The sequence below is a fragment of the Arachis stenosperma genome, chromosome 1 (genome assembly GCF_014773155.1).
Source record: "Arachis stenosperma cultivar V10309 chromosome 1, arast.V10309.gnm1.PFL2, whole genome shotgun sequence".
In the NCBI taxonomy this organism is placed as follows: domain Eukaryota; kingdom Viridiplantae; phylum Streptophyta; class Magnoliopsida; order Fabales; family Fabaceae; genus Arachis; species Arachis stenosperma.
In genome coordinates this window covers 52,571,609-52,584,788 of record NC_080377.1, presented here as the reverse complement: position 1 = coordinate 52,584,788, position 13,180 = coordinate 52,571,609, and the positions used below count along the sequence as shown (strand labels likewise).

At 37.6% G+C, this 13,180-nt stretch overlaps 1 protein-coding gene and 1 non-coding gene across 3 annotated transcripts; one reads left to right on the top strand and one right to left on the bottom strand.

Moving 5' to 3' along the window:
* The first annotated feature begins 1,492 nt into the window (after window positions 1–1,492).
* On the top strand, window positions 1,493–4,555 carry LOC130962454 (uncharacterized). Of its 2 annotated transcripts, none has more exons than XM_057888672.1 (3): window positions 1,493–1,920; window positions 2,975–3,308; window positions 3,996–4,555. In XM_057888672.1, the coding sequence occupies exons 1-3, from the start codon at window positions 1,674–1,676 to the stop codon at window positions 4,174–4,176; spliced, it is 762 nt and encodes a 253-aa protein (XP_057744655.1). In that variant the 5' UTR covers window positions 1,493–1,673; the 3' UTR covers window positions 4,177–4,555. The 2 variants fall into 2 exon arrangements, with proteins under 2 accessions (XP_057744655.1, XP_057744651.1); XM_057888668.1 differs by having other exon boundaries at window positions 1,511–1,920; window positions 2,975–3,345; window positions 3,994–4,554.
* A 6,566-nt stretch (window positions 4,556–11,121) lies between these two features.
* On the bottom strand, window positions 11,122–11,193 carry TRNAD-GUC (transfer RNA aspartic acid (anticodon GUC)). The gene has a single exon. It is a non-coding gene; the product is annotated as a tRNA-Asp (tRNA).
* Between the last annotated feature and the right edge of the window lie 1,987 nt (window positions 11,194–13,180).

Sequence of the window (13,180 nt, the reverse complement as noted above, 5' to 3'; positions counted from 1 at the left end):
GAAGTCATTACACATCAACATTTCATTCATAGAAGTGCACAAACCAATGTGGTAGGCAACATCTTAGAGCGTAATGCTGGCCTCACCCCATGGAAGGTAGAACGTGTGGGTTTCGGGCCTCCACTGCTTGACAAATGCAGAGATCAATTAATTGTCAAACATAAACTTCTTTAACTCTACTATATGTCCAAATCTAGCCTCCCTTATATAGGGCAACAGGATGGCCGGCGGCAGGAAACCCAAGGTCACACGGTGTGACAACAGTAACCGTAGTCTCTGCGATTCTCAACACATTTACTAGCACATATTAATTACATCTAAACCATTAATTGTTGCTAAACATTACTAAAACTTATAATCCATATATATAGCATTTATATTAAATGTAACAGATACTTATTTATTGGACCACATGTTAAATAGGAGTTACTTACTTTATTTATTTAACTTAACTCACAATTAGGTACCTATTTTATTTATTTAACTTAAGTAATTACAATCAATTATACAAAGTATACAACGATCCTAGGTATGCCAAAGAAACCAATGTAGATCTTCTAACTTTGTCAACTCACTATACTTACTCTATTAACTAAGTTACTAAAGACTAAATATCCAAACTTATTATTCAGTAACAATAAAAAAAGGTTAAACTGCTAATCTCAAAGTCTAAAGCTCCAGCTACGTGCCTAGTAGTATTCAGTCTGTTAATATCTCCTTCGCAGACATATTGTCGGGTGGCCATATTTTCTAAAGGAACTCGAATTCACGCATCTAGAAGGTCACTAAAGTGGAAAAAACGTATGTAATGCACGTAATTTTCGAATGTTGTGACTTATTTGTGATCTTATCTCGGATGTTGAGCCCCCATCTACGATAATTACTCTTATCTCGAGTGCTGAGATCCCATCATCTTTTGTGCATATCTCGAATACTTAGTATTCGAATAAGTGTTTATACATATTTTAGGTGCATCCAGGATGTGACTTGTCATCACTCTATCACATCACAGTGTCACAGTATCCGAGATATGATCATTTTAAGGTTAGTCCTTCAGCATCCAAAATGCGTCTCAGAATGTATTTTTATAATTACTTCACCATTTATTCATTTTTAAAATTACCTCACCAATTATTTATTTTCGTAATTACTATATTTATTTAATTTAAATAAAAAAATCCTTACTTTGACAAATTTAGTGTTCACAAAAAAGAAGATTATTAATATTATTTTTCTGATCCATAAGTAGTACACAAGTTTCAAATATGAACCTGAAATTCCAAGTTGCAGCCCTCGCCGGAAAGGGCGGCTAACTGTGATCCACGTTGCCTGTTCTCCCCAACCATGTAAAATCACTATCAACAAGCTCAAACTATTGCAAGATAATTGCTCTTTTTATTTCCAAACTGCAGGTGATTAATCCATTAACCATTACATTCTTTTATTATTATTTATGGCCCAGCTTAATCAACAAAAATAAAATAAAATAAATGAATAATATAAATACAAGCAAATTATTATCAGAAAGGAAAAAAAAAGTGTAGCATTTGGGTTGAGGTTCTCACTCGTTGCTCCTTACTGAAAACTTGAGGCCAGGGTGCCTCTCACTGTGCTGTGTGTTATCTTAAACACAGAAGAAGAGGTTGAGGAGAGGAGGGAGAAGAAGAGCAATTATGGCAGCGGAGTCAGTGAGCGTGGCGTCGTCTCTCTGCAATCTGAATGGGTCGCAGAGGAGACCGGCCATGTTGAGTCCGGTTCGGTACATGGGTGCTCGACCAAAACCCTATAACGCTTCCGCTACTTCATCTTCTCTCTCTCACTTCCTTGGGAGTTCCAGAATCAAAATCAGTTCTTCAAAGCTCTACCATTTGCACCCCAAGACTCCAAGAAACTTGTCAGTTTTGGCTATGTCCGCTGATGGTATTACCTCTCTCTTCTTCCTCCTTCCCTGTTTTCTGAATTTTGTAAATTCTTTGAGAATTGACGTTACTGGAGTGAATGATAAGATATTCTTTGTCATTCTATTTCAGTTCACATAATCTTTTTTTCTCTCCTTTCATATCCCTTATGAATAGCGTTAGTCTCTTTATTACATATCATGAATATAGGCTTTTGGCTCTTGAAATGAAAAAAAATAAGAGAATAAACTTTCTTCGAACATACCCCTTGTTGAACAAATTGTGTGATGTGGTGTGGTTTGGTTTGGTTTGGTTTAGTTCAATTTTTTTGTAATCATTTTGAAAATTTGTCTAGTTAGTTTACTGAGTTTAGTTTAACAAGTGTTATGAACATGGTGTCTTTGTGTTGAATTATTGGATTATTATTACTGGATTTGGATACTAATTCTTGCCGATTGCCACTGTTTGTGCTTCTAATATTGAATTTTGTGAATTGGTGCATTTGGTTTGCTAGGTTTATGCTATTTGTTATTATTTATGTTAATGCACGCCAATTGCTCTCTGATATGCCTCTTTGATATTTTGAAATCTAAATTTCATGCTTACTTATGTATTATGTTGTTTAGGTTAATACTTCGTATTAGGCATATTATAATTATTGAAATTGATGGTGGATTGAGTAACTTCCTCTTAGCAAGTTTAAAATGTCACCTTTGGTTAACTTGAAATATGCACGATATGTAATTTGTTTCACTTCTTCATGTTCATTATTTTTCTAATTTACATAACTCATGCTTGTTTCTTAAGTTTATACTAAGAAGGCAATTTAACCAAATTAAAGTGCTCTTGAATGTTTGGTTCTTAGTATAGGTGGTGTTGTTTGGTGAGTACACTAGATCACTTATATATTTGCATTTTACTTACACTGCAACACATTTCTATTTCTTAGTGCACTAATCCACCATATTTGAACTACTCGTTTGCATCATTCACATTACTTGAATTAACTCTTCATCATCTTCATCTCCCAATCTTGCCCCTTCAAAATAAGAACTACAGATGGCCATGTGTGACAGCAAAGAAGACTAGTGAGGAAGGCGATAAGCGCTCACTGCCAAGCATGTCTGATATTCTTGAAGCTTCTAGAGCACAGAAACTGGACCTTCAACTCAAAACCCTGGGACCCTTCTTCAGGATCACTGCCACTAGCCTCCAAACCCGCGCAGAGCTGGGAAAAGCTGAAGGCCTTATACGAATCTCGTTTCAAGGAACAAAGATTCTTCACTTGGATTCCATGAAGCTCCGCAGGGAAACCCTCAGCATGGAGAAATCAATCTTTGGCCTCGGTTTGTTCATTGGTGCCGTCGCTATTCGCCACGGCTACGATTCTGGCTGCACCACCGCTCAGTTACTCGCAATCAATGATTCTGACCTTTACCATTCTAAGGTTAGTTAAAACAAATTTATTATCTTTTATTACTTGTACAAAAGAGATGTATAAAAAATGAGAAATGCTAAAGGAATTTATTATTTTTGGCCCGTTAATTATCAATAGTTAAAAATATGAGATAAAGTATATTGTTAGATTACTAGACTAAAGAACAAGACAAAAGAAATTGAGTTGATGGTTAAATAATGACAAAAAATAAATTCTGATGGTCTCCTAGTATTTTTAGAAAAAAATATACATATATTATTCTTATTACAACAATTACGCTTTGTACCGTCAAAATTAGTTGAATGTTTAAAGAAAAATCAATTCCATTTAGCGAAATTGTGTGTTTCAATATGATATTTTACAGCCAGATTTTTTCAAACAAAAATAATTCAGACGATAATATCTCGCGCCATTTAAACTTGCTTTACGCCATAATTTTGCAACAGATTATTTTGGCATTTGCAATCCGATGGTAATATTTTGCACAAAACAAATTTTAGTAATAATCGTTGAATTTTTCCACGATAAATTCCACCGTAACTGGTAATTACAGTGAAAAAGTTTAGCAGTAAATCACTAATTCTGACAATAATAGTGTCATGTGTGATAAATTCGTTGTCTTTTAATTTTATATTTTCTTTTATTCTTTATGTATAGTTGGTTAGGTTCTACAGCAGACTTGGATTTAGAGAGGTGTGCCAAGTGAGTGGCTCATCAATTGGGGATATTCCACACATGCTGGTTTGGGGAGGTGTTGGTACACGGATGGATGCCAGCATTGAGGAACTCATGCTCAAATGGTGTACCAGATTCAAGAAAAATCAAAGCCCTCAATCATGACTGATCCCATTACAATTTACCTTTTTTTTTTTTTTTGATCAAGTGAATTGGACAGCCTCCAATCCTAGGCATCAGCCCCATATTTCACACACACACTACCATGGGTATCATGAGTTCTTAAACCAACAACCAGCCACAGTTGGAATTAGAACCCGGGTACAACGTTGTATGAGGCAGATAAGTAAACCATCTGTGCGTTGTATGAGGCAGATAAATAAACCATCTGTGTTGGGCCTCTGCTGCACCTTCTTTTCTAATTTCCTATGTTTTGAAGGGTTTTTTTTATATTTTTGTACAAAGAAGGCCCTAAGGCCAAAAAATATTTTGAAGTTTGATTTTAAATATGTATGATTTTTTTTACAATCTCGCTACAAGAATTATGTCAACTCTTACCAATTTTAAGTGGGCTGAAGTCCATTTCATTTAAAAAGTCCTAATTACCCAAGATTGATTCTAATGTCTTATATTTATTATTGTAAATCTAATTTACTCAAAATTTTCACTGTATAATTACATACCCCAATTTATTTTTAATGGATGTGTTAAAACTTGTTTGAATGTGTTTTTAGTGAATGTGTCTTCTATTAGAAGTGTCTTTAATAAATATGTCTTTTGTTGGAAGTATCTTTAATGAATATATCTTTTGTTTTACACTTTTTTAAATGTGTCTTTAATAGATGTATCTTTTATTTAAAACTTACTCGAATGTGTCTTTTGTTAGATATGTCTTTAATGAATTTGTCTTATTTTAAAATTTGCTTGGATGTGTCTTTATTAAATGTGTCATTAATTTTATAACTAATTAACAAATCTTTTGCCTTCCAATCATTTTTACAATCTTGAATTATTTCTAAGCAATGTTATATAAGTACGGGTTACTAAATATATAATAATAATAATAATAATAATAAAGTTTAAAGTTTTGTATATGCTCTTCAGTTACAAGAGTCTGGGCCTGTACCTATTTTATAACAGGTCAGGTCAGGCCAGGCCAAACACAGGCCAGGCTGCTGGTCCCTGGCAGGCCGCCTAGCCTTTTTTCACCCCTAGTTATAAGATTCATACTTTACTGATGTAACATACAAAATATTATTAGTCCGTAATTCATAACTCACTACATGCGGATCTATGCAATAATTTAGAGCATATCCATCAAGGTTTGACATAAAATTGAATTAAAAAAATAATAATAAGATGAAAGATCTATTATCTCTATGATAGATGAGTTATATGCTAAATTAAGTACCTTTCATTCATAAGAATCAAACTAAATTGATTCGCTTTCATCTTTTGACTATCAACTATACAAAAAATGAAGCATGTTCAGTTGTCCTTATCCCTCTTTCTACTCATGTTTGTTACCTTCTATTCTTGTACCAATTCATCAACATCAACATTTCCAAAAGCTTCATCCACAACATCATCAAAACTATTCGCAACAATCAGACCACAAAATTTCACAAATCAACAGAATAAGAATAATCTTCATCAGCAACAAAAGATGTTATAAACATTATCATAGTAAATGCAAAAAATCATGATTGTGATTACATATCCTCAAAATCATTCTTGATTTTCAACTTTAAAACCTTGAGGTCATAAGAAAATATTGGATGTTACAAGTATTATCACAGTAAATGCAGAAAATCACTAAATCAACAAAACAAGAATAATCTTCATTCGCAACAAAAGAACACAAACTCCCAAAATCAACAAACACTGCAAATTCCACAAGGACCCATAATTTGTATATTAATGTAAGCACTAATATACAAAGTCACAACTCATAATCTCAGATAAAATTAATATATATGTGCTACAGCAAAACAAGTAAATGCATCATAGATACAAAATTTGAATAGTACATAGCTGACTAAAATTTTTCTCAAATTTTCAGTAAATTATTCCTTAATGTATTCTTTAGTGTTAACAAGCTACAAAAAGATCCATCCACACAAAAAATAATGTCAGTAGCTAGAAACTAAGAATCCTAACATAAATAAACTATACAATAGCAAACAAATAGGGAATGATTCAAAACATGCACCTACAAATTCATATAGAAATCAATAGAGACGAGATAACGTGGAGAAAAAAAATACCATAAACACTAGATAATTAAAATCATGCTTTAACAATAAACTAACACTTTCTCCTTGTTTGGTTTGAGGTGAGGAAAAGGAGGTTGCGGCAGTGGTGGGAAAGAAGGATTGTGGCGGTGATCTACAAACCACGAGTGGAAGAGGGCTGCAACGCTGCAAATCCCGATAAGAACGGCGGTGATATGCTGGCGGGGCTGCGAATCGCAACGAGGATGGTACTGTGGTGGTCGGTGGCGCTTCGAATCGCGACGAGAAGGGCTTTGCGATGGTGGACAACACTACGAATCACGAGGGAGGCACTGTGGTAGTTGGAGGCAGTGCAAAACGCAAGGAAAAAAGGCACTCTCAAAGGACGACGACAGCCAGAGTGGTTTGAGTGGGGGTGGGGGTGTGGCACGGTGAATAAATCTGAAGATCGGCGAGTGACGCGAGGGCGGGGGTGCGGCACAATGGAGAATGGGGAGGCGAGGGAGAAAGAGGCAATGCCGGAGCTGAGTAAGGTGGCATTCTCGAAGAGACAATATTGGCGCCAAGTTGAGAAGGAGAAGAACGAGGAACAATGCAGAGAGAGTAACAGGTGGGTGGAAACAAAATAGAATTAGGGTAAAATTTGAATGGGATTATTCAAATTCTGATTTTTTACTAAATTGTTAATTGATATAAAAAATTATATTTAATTATTGTTGGTAACAGTTGGCAAATTTATAAAAATTATTTTTAATTATTCTAATGGACTAATGTTATAACTTTTCTACCTTTGAATAATGCATTGATGTTTTCTTAAGAAAGAGTTTTTGTTCTTCATCTAAAAGATTTGAATGTGTTGGAAAATAATTCTAATCTAACTTAAATTCTCTTAATATCTTGGAAAGTTAATTATTTGAATTAAGCTTGAAGACTCCTCATAATTCTTAGGTTTTGAATTTGGACTTAATAAGTGACACTGATAAACCCATATTTTATGATATATTTTGTGCTGAATTTAAGTGATTTATTCAATCCTTCACCCACTTATGCATGTGAAATTGCATGGTTTTACTTTCCCTTCCTTATTATGTGATGTATGTGAAAAACAAGTTTTCTAGGCTTTAAAAATATTAATTTTAATTACCTTGTATTGTCATTCGATGCCGTGATTTGTGTGTTAAGTATTTTCAGATCTTCTAAGGCAGGAATGATTTAAAGGATGGAAAGGAGACATACAAAAATGGAAGGAAAGCATAAAATGGAGTTTTTGAAGAAACTGGCAGTGACGCGTCCGCATGGACGACGCGAACGCGTGGTTCGCACAAAAAGGAATCGACACGAGCGCATGGATGAGGCGAACGCGTGACTTGCGAAATACAACTGACGCGGGCGCATGACTGACGCGACCGCGTGGAAGAGCAACACTCCAGACGACGCGACCGCGTGACGTGCGCGATCTGCAGAATTTGCAGATCTCGTTTTCAGCAATTTTTGGGCTCTTTTTGGCCCAGATCCAAGCCCAGAGAATACAGACCAAAGGCTGTAAAGTGGAGGAATGAAGCGGAGAATTGGAGAGAACTCATTAGGCACTTTTCATAGTTTAGATGTAGTTTTTAGTGAGAGAGGTTCTCTCCTCTCTCTTAGGTTTTAGGATTATGACTTCTTTAGTCATTAGGATTACTTCATCATATCAGGTTCAATAATTTATGTTTCTCTTCTACTTTTATTTACTCCGATACTTTTATTTGTGTTTGATTTATGTTGCCCAATTGGCTTATGAATATTGTCCATGTTAGAATTGACATCTTTATTTAATATAAATTGAGGTATTTCAGACTTATATGTTATTGATGCTTGGGCTCTATCCAAATTATTTTCATTCAAGTAGATTTTATTCCCTTTTGGCTTTGGTTGATTAATTGGTAACTCTTGAGTTGTCAAACTCAGCAGTGGTTGAAATTGGCGGATCCTAATTGATCTAGATCGCTCTAAAGCTAGTCTTCCCACAGGGATTGACTAGGACTTGAGGATCAAACTAATTAGTCCACTTGACTTTTCTTTGCTTTAGTAAAGGATAACTAAGTGGGACTAAAACCCAATTCTCATCACCCTGATAAGGATAACTAGGATAGGACTTCCAATTTCTCATATCTTGCTAAGAGTTTATTTTACAGTTATTTATTTATTTTACTTGTCATTCAACATACTCCTTCCTCACTTTCAAAACCTCCAATTTACAAGACTCATAACCAATAATAAGAGCATACCTCCCTGCAATTCCTTGAGAACACGACCCGAGGTTTAAATAATTGGTTATCAATTTTAAAGGGGTTTGTTACTTGTGACAACCAAAATGTTTGTACGAAGGGATTTTCTATTGGTTTAGAATCTATACTCACAACGCGACTATATTTTTACAAAATTCTTTACTAGCAAAAATCCTAATGTCAAAATGGCACCGTTGCCGGGGAATTGCAAACGTGTGCCTTATTATTGGTTATTGTAAATATTTTTCTTTTACTTGTTTATTTGTTTTTTCTCTTCCCCCTTTATTTCTGATAACTACTAAGAATTCTCACCCCTTTCGCTTTGAGTTTGGTTCTACTTTTGTTGCAAGGAATGGAAGCTATAACATGACTATGCATCAAGGTCTAAGCAATCAAAGATGGATGGAGCCAGGAGAATCTGATCACCCCTTTAGGCAACAACACCCTCCTAGATATCATGGATAGAGACCATTCTACAATGCATACCCAACTGATAGATTTGGTGGACCCCCTTGTAGCTATCAACAAGCCCCACCCTATGCTCAGAGACCACCCTTTCAACATAACCTCAACCCACCATACTCACAAGCTTCTTTTTACCATTCGCCACCATATGATCCTTATCCACCTCAACACCAATCCAATTACTCCCAAGAACCACCACTCCCCTATACACCATGTTCACATTCATCAAGCCAAGAATCACAGGTTCGCTTCGAAGAATCAGTAAACCAATTTAATGCAACCCTTCATCAACTGGAGCAAGCAATAAATCAATTATCTTCCAGACGTTCAGACACTCAACAGACTCCTATGGCTTCATGTGGGGAATCTAATGAAGAACGCAGCACGAAAAAGACACTAGAAGCTCCAGTGGACAGCATAGAGCATAACTTCGTACTGAAACAAATAGAGGAAGCTGTCATTGTAGAAGAAGAAGAGTTGGTTGAAGATTTAGGAGATGCTGAACCTCCGCAAGAATCCAGAGTTGTGGAGAATTCCGTCGAAGATGTTACAATTGATGCTAAGGAGGATAGTGCACAATCCCCAATGCAGATATCTTATGAAGAACTAGACGGAATAACCCAAGACGCATGTTTTCTTGATGATGATAGTCACTGATAAACCCCATTTGTAGGGTTTATCTTGTATTGATTTTAGGGGATTTTATCACTTTTTACCCACATTTATTCAATGAAATGGCATGGTTTTGTGATTGTCTCCTTATTTGTGCTTAGATGTGAAAACATGCTTTTAGACCCTTAATTTGATGGTTTTAATCTCCCTTTGATTCAACTAGATGCCTTGATATGTTTGTTAGTGATTTTAGATTGAAAAGGCTAGGAATGGATCAAAGGAGTGAAGAGGAAAGCATACAAAGTGGAGAAATCATGAAAAGTCAAAGAAGATGAACTCGCCCATGGACGCGCGCGCGCACCTGGCGCTTGCGCGCACCTGCGAATCACCCCATGGACGCGTACGCGTGCTGTGCGCGTACGCGTCGGTGCTGGTCTATGATTTTTTAATGAAAACGTGACCAACGAATTCTCAAGGGTTGTGGGGCCCAATCCCAACCAACTTTGGCGCCTAAACTGCTATTTAAAGCCAAGGATTGAAGAGCAAAGGGGGGATCTCACATTCCATTCATTACACACTCATTAGGATTAGTTTAGAGGTAGTTTCTAGAGAGAGAAGCTCTCTCTTCTCTCTAGGATTAGGATTAGGATTAGGTTTAGTTCTTAGATCTAGGTTTTAATCTTTTCCTTCTTCTACTTCTACCTTTCAATTCTTTGTTGTTACATTCATCTTCTTCTACTCTTTTATTGTAATTTCCTTTATGTTGTTCTTATATTTTGTTGTAGATCTAGTATTGTTCCTTCTGCATTCTTCCAATCCAATAAGAGGTAATTCATAATAAATGTGTCTTCTTTGTTTTTCTATTGTTGATCTCTTGTTTTTATAGTTGTAGATTCCTTTAATTCTTGCATTTAAATAATGTTTACTTCTATTGCACTCTATGTGTTTGTTGAAATGCCTCTTCTAGATATAGTATAGATTTTGTTCCTCTTGGCCTAGGTAGAGTAATTAGTGACACTTGAGTTATCTAGTTCCTTTGTTGATTGATAATTGGAGAGATTGCTAATTGGTTTGGAGTGCACTAAAGCTAGTCTTTCCTTGGGAGTTGGCTAGGACTTGTGGCTCAAGTCAATTCATCCACTTGACTTTCCTTTATTTAGTAAGGGTTAACTAAGTGGTAGCAATGAACAATTCTCATCACAATTGAGAAGGACAACTAGGATAGGACTTCTAATTTTCATACCTTGCCAAGAGCCTTTTTATAGTTGTTAGTTTATTTTCATTGCCATTTACTTTTATGCTTCTTATCCAAAACCCCAAAACACATTTCTAACCAATAACAAGACACTTTATTGTAATTCCTAGGGAGAACGACCCGAGGTTTGAATACTTCGGTTTATAAATTTAGGGGTTTGTTTTAGTGACAAACAATCTTTTGTATGAAAGGATTATTGTTGGTTTAGAAACTATACTTTACAACGAGATTTCATTAGTGAAATTCTAAACCGTCAAAAATCCAATCATCAAAATGGCGCCGTTGCCGGGGATCGAACCCGGGTCACCCGCATGACAGGCGGGAATACTCACCACTATACTACAACGACTTTAGAATTCTTTGAGACAGAAGAATCTTCCCCAAGTGAATATGAAGATGATGCAGAGGTCGACTTTTCTCAACCTCCTAGTTATGACTCAAGTGATGAGGAAGATATGGAAGACGTTGACCAAGATATGGCTGGAATGGGAGAAATTTGCAAGAAAGTGGAGGAATTCACTGAAGACCACAAGGGAGTAAAGCTTACAGAACCACTGGAAACACTTATCCCAAGGCCACCGCCACCCAACTCCAACTTCAAGTGGGTAAAATCCTTGACTTTCATCTTTACTTTTCCACTTGAATATGGTTTACTTGAAACAGATGGCCAGCTTAGAGCTCTTTGCGACTTTAAGAGCAAAAGGGAAATGATTCGCACTCAGAGCTGGTATGCAAGATTCAATGAGGCTTCGCACTTCAATTTAAGGTGCAAGGATTGGTGTCAAGCTCAATTGAAAGGATCTCGGAAGCTGTTTGGTCACTGCAGTGAGAATTCATATTACTTATCACCCGGCTGGAAAAATGCAGATCAAGACAAAGACGGGTGTACAAGTAGAGTTTGGGATCCTAGAATCTATTCTACCATTCAACACTCCAAGAGCCTGCAAGCCTGTTTGAACTCACACAAGGGCTTTACGTACTTTGTTTGGGACCCCGGAGGATGCTGGCATTCCAAACACTGGTGGAGATTTCTGGACGAATTCAAGCACAAGCCACCATAGCAGGAAGCTCATCAAATGTCTAACTTAAGGACTTTAACTAAAAGTGCTAGGTGGGAGATAACCCACCATGGTATGATTGTTTCCCCTCTATTTTTCTCTGTTTTTGAATTTTGTTTGAACCTGAATTTTTGCATGACATTCATTGCATTTTTGCATTTTGCATACTGCATCAAAAAAAAAGGGAGAGAGCACATGACGCGACAGCGTCGCTGACGCGTCCGCGTCACAAGTGCATTAAAAGAATAGGAAAGTGAACAGAGAGTCACGCGGAAGCAAGGCTGGAGGCGTACCTTTAGCACAATTGTTCCACGTGACTGCGTGCCCCACGCGATAGTGTCAATCTCAAAAAAGGCCTTCCACGCGTCCGCGTCACCCACGCGAACGCGTGATCTGGATATCGACGTAAAGATCCAACGCCCAGAAAGTTGGGCTGGAATCGTGTGGCTATTGCACGTTTAGCACCAACAACCCACGCGTACGCGTCCCCGATGCGAACGCGTCACTTACACAACACCCATCCCACGCGAAAGCGTGAGCGACGCGATCGCATCGCGCGGATATTATAAACCCCAAACCAAACAGAGAGTTGCGCTGAAACGACGCTGGAAGCGTGCGTCTAGCACAAATTCCAGCGACGCGATCGCGTGCCTTATGCGTCCGCGTCACCTATCTTACAACCAACCCACGCGATTGCGTCGACCACGCATCCGCGTCAACCCTAGTGCACCCCAGTCACGCGATCGCATCATCCACGCGTTCACGTGGATTCGCGATCACTAACCCTATGTCACGCGAACCTTTTCCCCGTCGCGTCCCCAAACCCTAACCTTCTCTCACCATAACCTCTGCAACTCTCTCTCCACCACCCCAGCCACCATCTCCGACCACCAAAACCGCCACTACGCCACCCTCCACCACCCAGACCCCACCGCAACACACCCCTTCTCTCTTTTTCCTCTCTTTTTTCTTCTCCTCTCCACCACTCCTACCCCCCCTCCGCGACCACCACACCCACCGCGCCACCCTTAACCGCAGTGTCAGCCACCACCACCACCCCCAGCCATCTCTCTGTCCCACTTTCTTTCCTACGCCTACCAGGTTCCACCGAACGCCACCCTTTTTTTAATTCCTAGTTAATTACATATTTTTCTGTTTATGTTCATCATTAGGCTAGTTAGATATTGGTGGACGAAATTGTGATTCATCAATGTTGTATTCTTTGTTGTTGTATGGAATAATTATAATGGCTCTTTGCTATGTGTGGACACAACTCCG

Excerpts from the sequence above, each read along its gene's own strand:
- LOC130962454 (XM_057888668.1), top strand. The coding sequence starts at position 1,674 with ATGGCAGCGGAGTCAGTGAGCGTGGCGTCGTCTCTCTGCAATCTGAAT. Across the intron at positions 1,921-2,974 it reads TTTGGCTATGTCCGCTGATG|CAAAGAAGACTAGTGAGGAA; the intron begins GTATTACCTCTC and ends CATGTGTGACAG. Across the intron at positions 3,346-3,993 it reads CTGACCTTTACCATTCTAAG|TTGGTTAGGTTCTACAGCAG; the intron begins GTTAGTTAAAAC and ends CTTTATGTATAG.